Consider the following 17683-nt stretch of genomic DNA (forward strand, 5'->3'; position numbering starts at 1 on the left):
AGTATCAAAATCCTGTTTTATATCCAATGTCTCAAGAGAATGGGTGTCGACATACTTACCCGGGTAAATCTCTCGCGTTCGTACATCGGCGTACCTATCCTTTCTCGCTTTAGTAGTGAATTTCAAAAATCCAGTCAGTTCATCTTCCGATGGTGGTAGGACAGCTTTTCCTTTCCCTAGGCGAGTTCGCCTAAATGATATTTTTCTGCCGTTCCAAGCGGCTGCCGTTACTTTTTCTAGACGAACTCTTGCGTCGGCAGTGGATAGGGCTGTGGTTTCACTAATGTCGGCTGAGACTGTCGTGTTAGACTCTAGAGGTATCGTCTCCATAGGTGGATCTGCGTTGTTAGGGTTTGCTTGAGGAACGGCAGTCGCGTCTAAAGGGTGGTCTGCTTCGCTATGTTTTATTTGAGGAGCTGCAGTCGCGTCGCCGAAATTGGAGGATGTCACTTTACTTCGCTAGTGAGTGGAGGTTCTCTTTCGGGCGGTAGTCTTAAGGCGTACCATGATCGATTTGTGAATAGTCGCTGTTACTGCACAGAGGAAAAAAAATAAAGGGGAAGCAATAGGGCTTGTTGGGGAACCTTCGCACTATCTCTTTCTTTTTCTTCGTTTTTTTTTTGAAATCAAATTAAAAAAATAATAGTAATAATAATAAAAAAAAAATAATAATAATAATATAAAAAAAGGATAGAAGAGTGTGTGAAGTAAGGCGTGGTCACGCCTAGTAAAGAGCGAGCTTCTGTATTTTTTTTTGTTTTTTATTGTTTCTTTGGTGCAGTTTTTCAAAACGAAACAGAAGACAGCTTGAAATAAGGCGTGGTCACGCCTTGTAAGAAGTGAGCTTCTGTAATTTTGAGGTGCAGTTTTTCAAAACAAAACAAAAGACAGCTTGAAATAAGGCGTGGTCACGCCTTGTAAGAAGCGAGCTTCTATAATTTTGAGGTGCAGTTTTTCAAAACGAAACAGAAGACAGCTTGAAACAAGGCATGGTCACGCCTTGTAAGAAGTGAGCTTTTGTAATAGTAACAACAAATTTTTTTTTATATACATATATAAAACAGAACAGAAGATGTGTGGAAACAAGGCGTGGTCACGCCTTATCCAAATTTTTGCCTCCTGCCAAAAAAATTAAACTTTTTCATTAAAAACAAATTAGACAATAAAATAAAATAAATGAAAGAAAATAAAAAGTAAAAAAAATAAATAAATAAATAAGACATTTGGGTTGCCTCCCAATAGCGCAATTCGTTTAACGTCGTTTCGCTCGACGAAGTGAGGGAACGTCTTAGTCATCTAGATAAGTGGGGTAATCCAGGGGAAAATTATCGAGACATGGAACAATTTCGCCCTCTTGGAATATTTTCAATCTATGACCATTTACTTTGAAAATTTTGTTCAAATCCAAGCTTTTAATTTCCATTGCACCATAGGGGAACATATTAATAACAACAAATGGACCGAGCCATCGAGAACGAAACTTACTAGGCATAAGCTTCAATCGAGAATTATATAACAATACTTTTTGACCAATCTTAAATTGTTTCCTTATAAGAATATTGTTGTGGAGTAATTTGGACTTCTCTTTGTAAATTCTCGAATTCTCATATGCATCTAATCGCAACTCCTCTAATTATTGCAATTGTAGTAGCCTTGACATTCCTGCTCTATCCATGTTCATGTTGCATTGCCGAACTGCCCAATAGGCCTTATGCTCAATTTCTACCAGTAAGTGACATGCTTTTTCAAAGACTAACTGATAAGGGGACATTCCTATGGGAGTTTTATAAGCTGTGCGGTATGCCCAAAGAGCATCATCTAAACGAAGGCTCCAATCCTTTCTTCCCGGATTCACCGTTCTTTCCAAGATGGATTTAACTTCTCTATTGGAAACTTCGGCTTGTCCATTGGTTTGAGGATGATATGTGGTGGTTGTTCTATGATTTACTCTATACTTCTTCATCAAACCTGCAAGCGATCTATTGCAAAAATGAGTTCCCTGGTCACTGACGATTGCTCTTGGAATTCCAAACCTGTTAAAGATGTTAGCCTTGATAAAACCTACAACAGTTTGAGAATCATCAGTTCTAATGGCTTTAGCTTCCACCCATTTTGATACATAATCTACTGCCAAAAGTATATATGAAAAACCACAACAAGAGGGTAGAGGACCCATAAAATCGATCCCCCACACATCAAATATTTCACAGATGAGAATCGGAACTTGAGGCATTTCATTCTTTCGAGTTAGTGCTCCTACTTTTTGACATCTCTCACAACTTTTGTAAAATTGATATGCATCTTTAAACAAAGTTTCCCAATATAAACCACAATCTAAGATTGTCCTAGCAGTCCGTCTAGGTCCAAAGTGTCCGCCACATGCATAATCATGGCTAAAGGTTAAAATAGATTGGAATTCATTTTCAAGCACACATCTCCTAATCACTTGATCGGAATAAAATTTCCATAAGAAGGGTTCATCCCAAACATAATATTTAGATTCACTCTTTATCTTTGCCTTCCTAGACTTACTAAGACAATGAGGTAGATTTCTTCTGACTAAGTAATTTACCATGTATGCTTATAAGCATCATACTACACATACTTTCATGCCTGATTGTTTACATTTTTATGCATGATTATCCCGTTTTATGCTAGAATCACCTGTCTTTTGTTTCCTTTCTCGTTTCAGGTCATTTTCGAAGGACACCATCAATAATCGAGGGAAATACGTGTGATTACGGACCAAAATCCATCAAATTGGGTGAGAACTAGCACCCCGAGGGTTGAGCACGGCCTGGACTCCGGCCGTGCTGAATTACCAATAGGCTATCCCAAATTGTGCCATTTCGTACGACTTAGCCACCACGGCCTCCGTACGACTGTGGTGGCGACTTCTGTTGTCGGGAAGAGGAAGTTGACGATTATCCCTCTAAGCGGATATTTGAAGCCATTTGCTTGGAAGAAGGATGGATGGTCGCCAATCCCCACCGTTTGCTTTTCACCATGAGTCTAGCTAAGAAGACTCATCACATCAAAAAGAAGCGCTTTTGGGAGGCACCCCAATTTTTATCTTTAATTTCTAATTTTTTAACCTTTTTGTTTTGAAACATTTTATTAGTTTTAGTTTTCATATTTTCAGTTTCGATTTTATTTCTTTATTTTATTATTTTCAGATTCTACCGAGGAGGCACTGAATTTCCACAATATCAGCCTCGATGGATGATCAGGGCAGTCCCCAAGATCTTTTTATTTTTATGCATTTATTTACTTTATTTTTCATACATGTCATGCACTTGGATTTTATTGCCTTTGTTCTCTTAATTGAGCATTCCATGCGGGGTATCCATAACATTTTACACTGAGGATAGTGTGTTCTTCAAGTGTGGGGTGCTTATGGGTAAACCTTAATCTCTCATATGGATTTTTAATATATCTGAAATAGCCATGGCTAGGTGTTGTGTATTTTTAGGGGATGTTAGGACACTGTGTTTTTATGCACTTGAGTATGCTATTTTTGAGCTGATTGATGACTTGATTTATAGAATTGTAGTTACTTTTCTTTGTTGTTCATTGTCCTTGGAAAACAATTTATGGTGTTTTACACATCAACCCTACCGGGTTAAACCGGTGTTATTTAATTGTTTTTCGAATTGTCGAATTTTAACTTAGAACGTTGATAATATCATATGCATGTGTTTCTTAAGTAATGATTCAATTAATGATGTTGCGAACCAACTGCACCTAATACCACACCTAAAAGTGAGATTTTGAGCCAGTTGAGCATTCATTATACTTATGCTCTTTATATTTCTTGTTTGAGTGTGCATTGTACTTAACTTTGCTCCTAGAACTTGCTTTGTAATGCGTGTTGAAGTTACATGAATATTGTGAATACCATGAGATGATTTGGGCGATTTAGGATTCACCACATTTGACCAAAAGCCTATCACCTTATGTTTCCATTAGTTAGCCAGTTTTTGAGCCTTAACCTTTTCTTCATAATCTACACCTATACACTTCAATTATACCATTCTTTACATTTATTTTTCCTTTACCCTTATGCTGGAATTTCTTTCTGTGATTTATTCAACTTTATGTGGGATTAAAATGCTAGTTGCTATGTTGGTAAATTCACTAAATCTTTTTGATATTTTAAATGCTCCCTTTGATCTAATTTGTATTTGTTATTCTTTATGTTTATTCGAATTGTATGCAGCGGTCGCTAATAAGCTGCTAGTTCATTATTATAAAAAAAAAGAGAAAAAAAAAGAAGAAGAAGAAAAAAAGAATATATAATAAATAAATCTCTTTAATTATTTATCTTTTTATTGGATTTAGAGCATTTGCGAGCATTATTCTATGAAGTAGGGATTTTAGTGAATGATTCTTTTTGTGATTTGAGGCATTTAATCCTTTGAGCATATACTATTGTTTATCGCACGAATTCCAGCACTTTCACACTTCTATCCAAATCTCCATACCTTTACCTTAGCCCCATTTCAACCTTGGTAAAGACCCTTTGATTTTGGTATTTACTTATTCACAGTAGCGAAGATATGATTTATGAGCAAGCTTATGGTGAGCGGGTCTTGTGCATTTGCTTTGAGGGATTTGTTATTCACCTAATATACACTTTGAGCGATTTGAGTAATCCCTGTGAGGTATTGGTTCATGATGTTTGTGTTAAGTTGTCATTTAAGTTACTCATGCATTAATATTATTTCCATTCTTTGTTAATGATTTGTAATTTGATTTATGATTGAGTATCCTTTGAGATGTGTTGAATACTCTCTGTTGTGGCCTAGGGGCATAAACTGAAAGGAATTGCTAACTGTAGTTTTATGGGGCGAGTTGTTAATTGCTTGAGGACAAGCAATAGCTTAAGTGTGGGGTAATTTGATAAGCATCATACTACACATGTTTTCATGCCCGATTGTTTACATTTTTATGCATGATTATCCCGTTTTATGCTAGAATCACCTGTCTTTTATTTCCTTTCTCGTTTCAGGTCATTTTCGAAGGACACCATCAATAATCGAGGGAAATACGTGTGATTACTGACCAAAATCCATCAAATTGGGTGAGAACTAGCACCCCGAGGGTTGAGCACGGCCTGGACTCCGGCCGTGCTGAATTACCAAGAGGCTATCCCAAATTGTGCCATTTCAGCACGACTTCCATAGCCACCACGGCCTCCGGCCGCGACTGTGGTGGCTCGGCCTGACTTGGGCACGGCTTGGAAGGAGTCGGCCTGGCAGACTCCACAGATTCAACCTTTGCACGGACTCGGCCGTCTTTGAATCATCTGACTGGACTCGGCCGTCTTGAATCATCATGACTGGACTCCGGCCATGCTGAATCAATTATATAGGCAATTTTGAGTTCTTTTGGGAGAGAGGGGAGAAAGAAGTGACATAGAGCCCTAGCGGCTAGTTCGGTTTTCTGCACAGTATTGAGTGCGAGAGAGAGTTGCGGGGAGTAAGAATCCCGGAATCGCAAGATTCCGAGTGCAAAACCATAGTGGAAGCAATTCAAGAGGCAGTTTGGGAGATTAATCAAAGTGTAGATCCAGATTTGGAGCTGTTCATCCAATTCGAGAGAAAAGGGTGTACATGTTTTATTTTTATTATTCTTTCATTGTAATTGATTTCCTAGATTGTTTTAAACATGAACATGTTTAGCTAGACTGATTTAATCCATTGGGATTTCTTTACTATGTTGGCTTGATATTATATTGTTGAATTGTTTGAGTTGGTTTTGTATTGGTACAAGTGCATTATCTGAATTCCTTACCACAGTCATTCCAGTTTTCTTAGGGACAACATGAATTGGACTTACCCATTTACTGTTTGAGATTGGGTAGATTATACTTGCATCTAATAGTTTGAGTATCTCTTTCATGACAACTTCTTTCATGGCTGGGTTTAGTCTTCTTTGTGGTTCCCTTGATGGTTTAGCATCATCCTCTAGCAAAATCCTGTGCATGCAAATTGATGGACTAATGCCTTTTATGTCAGCCAACGTCCAACCAATTGCAACCTTGTATTCCTTCAAAGCTTCAATCTTCCTTCCTGTTTCATTGTTAGTCCTTTTGAGATGATAATAGACAATGTTTCCTTGTTATCTAAATACATATATTTTAGGTGATTCGGTAAGGCTTTCAGCTCTAGTTTTGGTGCCTGCACAATTGAAGGTAACATTTTGTCATTAGTATTAGATATCTCAGCATTGAGATTTGTAGGTTCAGATATTGTTGCTGAGAATAGTTCTTCTTCACCAATCTTATAATCATTTCCTTCAAAATTGGAATTTTCATCTAATTCCAGTTCGTCACCAACACTTTCTTCTGCAAAAACTTCCTGCACAATTGGATCAATTACATCAATATGACAAAGAGAATGTACATCATTAGGGTATTTAATTGCATCAAAAATATTAAATTTAACAATCTCTCCACCAAACTCTACGGAGAGAGTACCCTCATCTACATTGATCTTTGTTTTGGCAGTTTTCATGAATGGTCGTCCTAACAAAATCGAAGCTGATTTTGATGAAGAATTACCATCCATTTCCAAAATGTAAAAGTCGACAGGAAATATGAGCTCATTAACCTACACCAAAACATCTTTAACAACTCCAAGGGGATGAATGAAAGAACGATCAGCTAATTGAATCACTACACTAGTTTTTTGCAAGTCATTTAGTTTTAAATCTTGATAAATAGAAAATGGCATGACATTAATGAAAGCTCCCAAATCTAACATGGCACGCTCAATTTTCGTATTACCAATAACACAAGGTAATGAAAACATACCTGGATCTTTGCATTTTTCTGGCATATTCTTTTGTAAGATTGCTGACACATTCGTACTTACCACTACTTTCTCCTTTTCCTTCATTCTTCTTTTGTTGGTGCACAATTCCTTCAAGAACTTTGCATATTTAGGGATTTGTTTGATAGCATCCAATAATGGGATATTTATCTCCACCTTCCTAAATGTATCCAAGATCTCATTTTCTTGCTCATCTTCTTTTGGTTTTGCTAATCTGCTAGGAAAAGGAGGCATTGGAGTGTGAGATGAAAGAGATAGGGGAGGATCAAATTTTACCCTACGTGATGTCTTGGAAGAAGCTTCTTCTTCATTTTCCTTGCTAAGTTCACTTTTCCTTAAGTGGAATCGAGCCTGAAGGAATCTCCTTTCCACTTCTTAGAGAAATTGCACTAACGTTCTCCTTTGGATTTATTTCTGGTTGTGAAGGTAGTTTTCTAGAATTTTGGGCCTCCAATTTACTAACTGACGTAGCCAATTGAGTTATTTGATTGCCTAAATTCTGAATGCTTGACCTTGTTTCCTGTTGAAATTGAAGATTATTGTTAGCAAGATTTTTAACGATATCTTCCAAGGACATACCTGAATTAGAAGCTTGAGGTTGTATATTAAAATTCTGGGAAGGATACTTTTGTTGTCCTCCTTGGTTCCTATAGCTCAAATTCGGGTGATCTCTCCATCCAGGATTGTAATGATTAGAAAAAGGGTCATACTTCCTTTGAGATTGACCAGTAAATCCGCCTAGAGCATTAGCTTCTTACATGGAGTCTTGTTGCAATGTTGGACACATATCGTTGGGATGTCCTTGTAACGAACATATTCCACAGACTTTTACCATTTGTAATTGCCCTACAGCCATTTGACGAACCAAAGTAGTTAAATCAGAAATTTGATTTTCAAGATTTTTAGTGCTTACCTCATTAACTCGCCTTGTGGCTCCATCAGCCCTTGTACCAAATTGCTGAGAATTTTCGGCCATGTTTGAAATTAATTGCTTGGCTTCTTCAGGCGTCTTATTTACCAAAGCTCCACCACTTGCTGCATTAATCATACTCCTATCCATTGGCAATAATCCTTCATAGAAATATTGGATTAGGAGTTGCAGAGAGATTTGATGATGTGGGCATTTAGCACACAATTGCTTGAACCTTTCGTAATACTCATACAACGTTTCTCCAGTGAACTGTGTTATGCCACAAATTTCTTTTCTGATGTTGACAGCTCTTGTTGCAGGGAAAAACTTGTCTAAGAACAATCTTTTCATTTTGTTCCATGTTGTTATTGAACCGGAAGGTAGATAATAGAGCCAATCTTTTGCTTTATCCTTCAAAGAAAAGGGAAAAGCTCTAAGATTTATTTGCTCTTCGGTCACACCATATGGTTTCATTCCGGAGCATACAATATGGAATTCTTTCAAGTGTTTATGAGGATCTTCACCTGCACATCCACGAAAAGAAGGGAGTAAGTGAATTAAACCAGATTTTAATTTAAAATCAATTGCAATATTAGGAAATGTAATGCATAAAGGTTGTTGATTTAAATCCGGTGCAGCTAGCTCTCTGAGAGTTCTGTTCGCCATGTTTTCTGTAACTTCTTAAAAGATAGACGTGTCACCAATAGCCAAATCTATTTCCAACTCCTCTATGAGATAACTTTTTCTTTGCTTACTCTCCTTTCTTAATCGGCGCGCTATCTTCTCAATTTCAGGATTAAACTGCAAATCAATATCTTGAGAAGAACGAGTCATAAACAAATAAATTAATCAATGAGAAACTAAAATAGGTTCCCCGGCAACGGCACCAAATTTGAATGGGTTGTCGAAGCCCTTCAAAATAAATTACTGATTTTCCTAAACTAACTTGTAGAAATAGTGAAATCAGGTCGAATCCCAAGGGAACCAATGTGGATAGCTTCTTAAAGTAAAATAAAAGGGGAGATTTTGAATGTTTGAATCAAAATTATAAATAAGCAGAAAATAATGAAGGCTGAATATTAAAGTAAATAAAAATCAATCTTAACAAATTTCCAATTCAAGAGTGCTAATCCCATCCAATTGTAATCATGATCATAGGCTAAAATATCAATTCTTCTATTCAAGTACTTAGTCTACTTATTCGAAAAAGCTGCAATAAGTGTAATTCTCCTAATACAATTGACTCAAACCCAACATCCAAATCAAGACTTATCATTAGTCAACTAGGCACGATAGCGTTCCATATCAACTTAATGATAGCATTAAGAATAATGAGAATGACTAAACCAACATTAATTTAATTGAGATAACTGCAATTAAAATAACATTGTTCCTTTATTTCCCTAGAGCCTATCATGCAAGCTATGTAATTCGAATAAGCCGTAATCACACACACATGAGCCAGCTCCTTGCTACTTGTGTCAATCGTTCATGACAATTACGGATCACAAACTCAAAGTTTAGCAATAGAAAAATCAATATCAAAGTTGAGTCGTCAGTTCAATCAATATCAATAATTCATAAATAATCAGAACAAGAAATAAAGAATACTTGAATTAAAGAAGAATTCTGTTAAGCACAAAGCCTCACAAAATCACAATTGGAATTTATTCACTCTTGAATTAGAAACTAAGAACTTAGCCACTCATGGTGGAGTAAGAATTCACAAGAATTTTATATAGTAGAAGAAGAATAAGAATATGAATGTTTAAAGGTACTTCCAGTCGTCCTTATATAGGAAGTAAAACCCTAAACCCTAATAGAATCCTTATCAAAGAGAAATAAGCTTCCTATTTAATCTTATCCATACAAGAAAGGATAAGATTAAAAGTGATCTAAATAAATTAAAACCCTAAATACATGGAAGAAAGTTCTATTAATCCAACACTTCCAAAAATAGAAAAGATTAACTAGGGATAGGTCCACCACAATGAAAACTCTAAAAATTTTGAAGCTCTCCTTCGCATCTTTTAGCAGCTCATGGGACGCAAGGCATGGTCATGCCTTGTTGACAGTAGTCTTTTGCACAGATTTCTGCACTTCCTCCAAAAGACTTGGTTTTTGATAAATGATGACTTAAAACACGTCTTTAGGCTGGATTTTTCTCCATCCTTGATATTTCATCACCTAAGTCAGAATAAGCAGAATTTCCACAATTAAGTACATTATTCAATCAAATTGCAAAGGAATTAAACACAATAAATATAACTATTTATGACCTATCAATGCCATTCGACTGAGGTTGTTTCCATTTTCTTTGAGAGATAGAGCAAAGAGATGGCTGCAGTCCTTTCCACCGAATACTATCACCTACTTGGAATTCTTTGGCTCAAAAATTTCTTTATAAGTACTTTCCTCCAACTAAAACTGCTAAATTAAGGAATGACATTTCTTCTTTTATGTAGATGGATGACGAGAGCATGTATGATGCCTGGGAGAGGTACAAAGACTTGTTAAGATGCTGTCCACACCACGATCTACCAGTCTAGATGCAGGTTAAGACGCCCGAGCAGGCTCAAAACTTGATCGAGGACATAACCATGAAGAATTATTAGTGGCAGTCTTCTAAGAGCCGACCAGTGAGGCAGGGAGTGGTCAATCGGTTGGATTCTACAGCAGCCTTGGCAGCTCAGGTGGAGCTATTGGCTAAGAAGATCGACCAGCTCCAGATGCAGCCCATGCAGCTTAGAGTAGCTGTGAGTTTTGTGGTGGCACGCATTTCAGTGCAAACTATAATGCGGGAGGTTTATTTGCTAGTACTTTTGTTCCTTCTTCCTCTTCTATTTTATCCACTAACCTTGAGTAGGTAGATTATATGGGCAATAGCCCGAGGCAGCAAGGGAACCTGTACAACAACACTTACAACCCAGGATGGCGTAATTATCCAAACTTCGGTTAGAGAAATAACAACACCCAGGATACACCAAGCTTTCGGAGGCGCACGGCCAGTGACTGGACCATTCTGACTTCCTCCACCGGTAGAAGAAATCTAACTTAGAGGAGCTGATGATGAAGTTTGTCACGTCTACTGAGATAAGGTTCCAACAGACTGACAGTGCTCTTAGAAATCAGCAAGCATCCATTCATAACTTAAAGAGTCAGATTGGGCAGATTTCTAAGATATTATCTGAGAGGCAACAAAGAGCGCTCCCCAGCACTACAGAGTCAAACCCGAGGGAGCATTGCAAGGGTATCACCTTGCGCTCAGGGAAGCAGTTATCTAGCATTTTACCAGTAGCTGATGATGATGATGTTTCTATGCAGGATGAGGCAACTAGGAATGAGCCAGAGCCTGAGGTGATAGAAGTAGAGAAAGTGGAAGACAGGCAGAAGAGCCCTGTGAGAGAGTACCAGCCACCAGTCCCCTACCCTGCTTGACTTAAGCAGGAGAAGGTTGATAAGCAGTTTGGTAAGTTCCTTGACTTGTTTAAACAACTGCGTATTAACCTACCTTTTGTTGAGGCTATTTCACAAATGCCGAAGTAAGCCAAGTTCTTAAAGGAAATTTTGAGCAACAAAAGGAAGCTGGAGGATTTGGGACTAGTGACTCTGAATGAGGAGTGTTCAGCTATTCTTCAGAACAAGCTGCCACTAAAAAGAAGAGATCCAGGGAGTTTTAATGTTCCCTGCATTATTGGTGATTTGCCTATTAGTGGTGCATTGGCTGATTTAGGAGCTAGTATTAATTTAATGCCCACTAGTTTGTTTGATAAGTTAGGTTTGAGTGAACCTAAGCCCACTAGGATGAGCATTCAGTTAGCTGATAGGACTGTTAAGATTCCTAGGGGTATTATTAAGGATGTGCTTGTTAAGGTAGACAAGTTTATTTTTCTTGTTGATTTTGTAGTTATGGACATGGAAGGTGAGAGTCTTGTGCCTTTGATCCTAGGTAGACCTTTTCTTACAACATCTAGGGCTGTTATAGATGTTTGTGATGGAAAGCTTCAGCTTAGGGTAGATGATGAGACTATTACCTTTGACTTAGCTACTACTATGAGACATTCTTTAGATTATGATGATGTTGTGTTCTTCATGGATATTCTGGATGATATGGTTGAGTCTCATTTGCTGGAAATATTGCTTGATGATCCTTTGCAGGTAGCATTATAAGGAGATGAGGAGGAGCTTTCCAATGAACAAGTGTTGGAGCAGCTCGCTAGTTTGTTGGCTACTAAGCCTAGCTGTTCTACTGACCCTTTTCTTTCTCTTGATAGGTCAGAAGTGCAAAAGGTAAAGTCTTCTTTCGAGCTTATGTGCGATGCTAGTGATTATGCAGTTGGAGTTGTACTTGGACAGAGGTTTGATAGGAAATTCCAACCCATGTATTATACTAGCAATACTTTGACAGGAGCCCAGGAGCATTACACTACTACAGAGAAGGAGTTGTTAGCTGTTACTTATGCCTTCGATAAATTCATATCATACCTCGTCTTATCAAAGACCATCATCATCTTCACTAACCATTCAGCTTTGAGGTATTTGTTTAATAAGCATGATGCTAAGCCGAGATTGATTAGATGGATTTCATTGTTGCAAGAGTTCGACATTGAGATCAGAGATAAGAAGGGCGCAAAAAATTTGGCAGTAGATCACTTATCCAGACTGGAGAATCCGAGCTTGGAAGCACTTGATGAGAGCACGATAAATGATCGATTTCCAGAGGAGCACTTGTATTCATTAAAGTTATATTCTGATTCTCCTTTGGTTTTCTGATTATGCTAACTACCTTGTGGCTAGGGTCTTACCAAAGGGTATGACTTATCAGCAAAAGAAGAAATTCTTTACTGATTTGAAATACTACATTTGGGAAGACCCCTTCCTATATCGAGTGTGTGCAGACCAGGTCATTCGCCGATGTGTTTATGGTGAAGAGAGTCTCCAGATTTTGAGGCATTGTCATGAGGGACCCGTAGGAGGCCATCAAGCGGCAAACCATACTGCTAGGAAGGTGCTGGATGTAGGTTTTTATTGGCCAACTATCTTCTAAGATGCTAGGACATTTGTTTAGGTTTGCAATGCTTGTCAGCGCTCAGGTAACATCTCTACCCATGATGAAATGCCCCAAACTAGTATGCAGGCTGTTGAGATATTTGATGTTTGGGGTATTGACTTCATGGGACCCTTCCCCTTTTCCTATAGCAATAAGTATATTTTTGTGGCTGTTGAGTATTTCTCCAAGTGGCCTGAGGCACAGGCTTTACCTACTGATAATGCTAGAGTTGTTTGCAGGTTCCTTAAGAAGTTAATTGCTAGGTTTGGCACACCTAGAGCGTTAATTAGTGACAGGCGAACATATTTCTACAACGCTTAATTGGAAAAGGCACTCAGATGCTATGGTGTGATATAGCAGTTCTCTACTCTTATCACCCACACACCAGTGGGCAAGTTGAGGTTACTAATAGGGGTTTAAAAGGCATTTTAGAGAGAACTGTAGGTGTGAGTAGGAAGGATTGGGCTTTGAAACTGGATTATACATTATGGGAATTTAGGACTGCATATAGGACTTCCATAGGTTTTATGCCCTATAAGCTTGTGTATGGGAAGTCTTGTCATTTACGTGTTGAATTAGAGCATAGGACTCTTTGGGCCCTTAAAACTTGCAATTTTGATGTTGATTCTATAAGTAAGGAGAGACAGTGGCAGCTGAGTGAATTGGAGGAGTGGCATCAGCAGGCATATGAAAACTCTTCAATTTACATGGCTAGGATGAAGAAGTGGCATGATTAGAGGCTCAAAGGTTCCAAGGGGTTTCAGATTGGAGATAAAGTATTGCTATATAACTCACATCCTCGTTTGTTTCCAGGGAAGCTCAGGAGTCGATGGTCGGGGCCATTCGTGGTCAAGCAGGTTTTCCTATATGGCACGGTCGAGCTTCATCATCCTGAGAAGGGTGATTTCAAGGTCAATGGACATAGGCTCAAATTGTATCATGGAAACTCGTTGGAGATTGAGCAGCGAGTTGACATGGTTCTCTATTTGCACGGATGATCCATTTCAGAGCCTAGCTATACGACTCGAGAACAAAAAGAAGCATTTCCTTTTACTTAGTTGATTTTTTACTTTGTTCATCTTCATATTTTTTAAACTGTTTAGTGTTAGTTTATTCAGTTTGATTGCTAAACTTTTTCCTTTGTTGGTTATTTTTGGGTTGATTTTGCATATTTGGGATGCCTTGGGTCGCGTGTTTCATTTTCTACAGGTTTTCGGAGAGTTTCGGAGCTAAAAATAGGCTCGATGCACGAGCAAGGGCACGTGCACAAAGCATTATGGATCGTTGCATGGCCTAGTGAACGTGGCACGGCCCGTTGCACTGCCCAGTGCATGGAGCACGGCCTATGCACCCACCTATGCACGCCCTTTCCTATACAAACAGGTTCATTCTTTCATTTTACTCTTTTGGCTTTCCGTTTCTCTCCTCTTCTCTCCGAGTTTTACGCAGTTTTCCAAGGCAAATCATGGTAGTAGCAGCGCATTGCGGTTGCTTTCGATGAGATTGATCTCGGTGCCTCATATTGCCTAATACAGTCAATCATTAGTATTCAAACAAGAAATCAAGTTAACATAAATTACGTTGAAAATTTAGCAGCATAACGGCTATAATTTGATTAACATGAAATTTTAGACTTAAAACTAAGACTAAAGCCTCAATTTTTTACAGAAAACCAATTCAAAATGACATTCCAGCCCACATTATTACGCACCAAATAAAGAGAATTTATGCTATTAATTTTTCAGAATAGAATGCCACAAATTAACTTTACTGCTACTGAACCCCACACTTAGCATTTCATTATTCAAAATCACACAAATACAGCAACTAATCTGAACTAAATCTAATCCAAATCAAACTTAAGCAGTGTAAACAAAAATAAAATAAAACAAAATAATAAACCAACTAAAGCAATAAATATTGACAACTACTAGAGCAAATTAAAATGTCCTAAATAATTAAATAATACATAAAAGAAAAATTAAATTTAACCAAATAAAAGCGAAAGGCGAAGAAACTTAGTTGAAATTGTCGTCACAAGTAAGAAAAATTGAGAAGAAGGAGAAAAAGCACCTTAGACTTTAGAGAGGGAAAAGTTAGAAAAGGTTTAAAATGGCTTGCTTATTACTCGGCCCATGCTGAACCCTGAAGCTTCCTCCATGTGCTAGTTCACCACGGGCGACGGCATGGCCGTGCTGGTCAGCACGGCCTGGTGTTGCCACACGTGGTGCCTTTGAAAGCTGTGGTGGGCGACCGATTTTGAGTGTGAGCTACGTACATGCCCATCACGGGCTAGGGCATGGCCGTGCTAACCGGCACAGCCTGGTGTTGCAGCCTGTGGTGGCCTCAGAAGCTGTGTTGGACGGCTGATTTTTCAAACTCTTTATGTGCATGTTCATCACGGGTAGGACTCGGGCCGTGCTGATCAACACGACCTGGGGATCCAACCCGTGATGCCTACAGAAACCGTGGTGAACCACTAAAATCCAAGCTTTTCTTCGACATCTCGAACCGCCACACTGCCTACCTGCATTCAACACACATACGTACACATTTAGCCTATAATTCAAGTAAAAATGTATCAAACAGGGAACTTCATCTTCACCAATCACTAAAAATCTGAATTAAGTTATTAAAACCCTAGATTCATAAAATTAGGTTTAGTCACTAAATAAGTGCTCTAACTACCATCAAACATGCAAACGATTGATAAAATAAAAAGAAAAACATAAAGCTAAATATGGGAATGCCTTCCAAAAGCGCTTCTTTTTAGTTCTCGAGTCATTTAGCCAGACTCGGTGATAACTCCCTTCATGTGTGGGTTTGACATCTACTGCGATTTGGCTGCCAGGTTATCGGTCCTCAAAATGTCAACAGTCCTCCAAGCAGCCACTTTTAGGCACTTCCTCTAGTGGGCAATGTCCTTTCCCTCACCTCAGTTATCAAATCTGCTGCTGGAATGATAGGCAGCCTGTTATCCTCATCCATATGTGCATAGTCAAGATGCTGTGGAAGCTCTTTCCAATCGAGAACCAGCAGTTCCTTAAGTGATGGCCTCAACTTCTACACACCTATCCTGTCAATCACAGTAAACTCATCAGTATTTATGTTTGGCTCGTTTGCTAACATAAATTCAAGCTGCTCCAACACTTCCTCATTTGACAGCTCATGCTTTTCTCCCCTTGGCAAAGTGACATGTGGAGGGTCTTCAACTAACACTTCCTGCAACTGTGTCTCAATATCATCGTCAATTACTTTAAGATCATATATAGCATTATTATGATCTAAAGACTAGCTTATGGGATTATGCAAGTCAAAGGTGACAGTGTCATCCCCTACCCTAAGTTTTAACTTTCCATCACAAACATTTATCATTGCCCTAGATGTTACAAGAGAAGGTCTTCCTAGAATTAAGGGCACACCACTCTCACCGTCCATGTCTAAGATCATAAAATCGACAGGAAATATAAATTTATTTACTTTTACCAGTACATTCTCTACAATAACAAATCTATCAGCTAATTGTATAGTCATCCTAGTGGGTTTGGTCTCTCCTAGCCCTAATTTTACAAACAGGCTATACGATATTATATTAATTCTAGCCCCTAATTCAGCTAAGGCATCATTGACAGATAAGTTACCTATAACACAAGGAATAGTAAAACTCCCTAGATCATATCACTTTTCTGGTAACTTGTTCTGGAAAATTGCTGAACATTCCTCGTTTAACATCATGCACGTCGATTCTTCAAACTTCCTCTTGTTGTTAAGAATTTCCTTTAACAACTTCGCATACCGAGGTATCTGTGAAATAACTTTAACAAAAGGTAAATTTATATGCAGTTGTTTAAAAATATCCAAAAATTTACCAAACTGCTGCTCAACTTGGGCCTACTTTAATCTAGCAGGGTACGAGATTTTATGCTGGTATTTCCTCAATGGAATCTCCTTTGCCTCTTCCTTCTCTACTGCCTTTGCCTTGGTAGCTTCAACTTCCCTGCTTGAATCTACCTGCGCATCAGCATTAGTGTTAGAAACAGAAGAAGGACTAAGAAGAAATTTACCTAACCGTAACATGATTGCGTTCACATGCTCCCTCAGGTTGGGCTCTGTAGTGCTAGGCAGAGTCCCTGGCTGCCTCTTAGTCAACATCCTAAAAATCTGGCCTATTTGAGTCTCTAAATTCTGAATGAAGGCCTGCTAGTTCCTAAGTGTGCTGTCCGTCTACTGAAATCTGTTGTCGGTGGAGGACACAAATTTCATCACCAACTCCTTGAGATTTAGGCTTCTTCTCCTGAGGTGGAGGTAGTTGGTGTGGACCAGCTTGTGGCTATAGCTGTTGCTGATGCAACCTCTGAAAATCGGGTGGTCCCTGGCTATTGTTATTCCTTCAACTGAAGTTGGGATGATTTCGCCAACCGAGGTTGTATGCATTGTTGTACGGGTTGTTATGTTGTTTAGGTGCATTACCCATATAGTCTACCTGTTCAAGGTCAGCAGAAACAATAGAAGATGAAGAATTAAAAGGTGAAGCAAACATACCTCCCGGATTACAGTTTGCATCGTAGTACGGGCCACTGCAAAACTCACAGCTTATCTGGCCTGCATGAATCGGCATTTGAAGCTAGTCTAATTTCTTGGTCAGAAGCTCCACTTGAGCTGCCAAGGCTGCTATAGAGTCTAGCTGGTTCTCCCTGCTTGACTGGCCGACTCCTAGAGGATTGCCACTGGTAGTTGTTCATGGCCATCTCCTCTATCAGATTTTGCGCCTGCTCCGGTGTCTTACTGTTCAGGGCCCTACCTGCTGCAGCATCTACCATCTGCCTAGTAGCAAGGTTCAAATTGCTGTAGAAGGTCTGATGTGCATAAAATACACACATCTAAATG

The 17683-nt window shown here is 38.7% G+C and overlaps 1 protein-coding gene and 1 non-coding gene across 2 annotated transcripts; one reads left to right on the forward strand and one right to left on the reverse strand.

Annotated features, from left to right (window-relative positions):
- Positions 1-10178: 10178 nt before the first annotated feature.
- LOC112534434 lies at positions 10179-10285 on the reverse strand. Its single transcript, XR_003078722.1, has one exon. It is a non-coding gene; the product is annotated as a small nucleolar RNA R71 (small nucleolar RNA).
- A 2849-nt stretch (positions 10286-13134) lies between these two features.
- On the forward strand, positions 13135-13794 carry LOC125369849. The gene is made up of 2 exons (XM_048373122.1): positions 13135-13429; positions 13610-13794. Exons 1-2 carry the CDS (start codon positions 13135-13137, stop codon positions 13792-13794), a joined length of 480 nt encoding a protein of 159 aa, XP_048229079.1.
- The last annotated feature ends 3889 nt before the right edge of the window (positions 13795-17683 follow it).

Source organism: Ricinus communis, chromosome 4 (assembly GCF_019578655.1).
Source record: "Ricinus communis isolate WT05 ecotype wild-type chromosome 4, ASM1957865v1, whole genome shotgun sequence".
Lineage (NCBI taxonomy): Eukaryota > Viridiplantae > Streptophyta > Magnoliopsida > Malpighiales > Euphorbiaceae > Ricinus > Ricinus communis.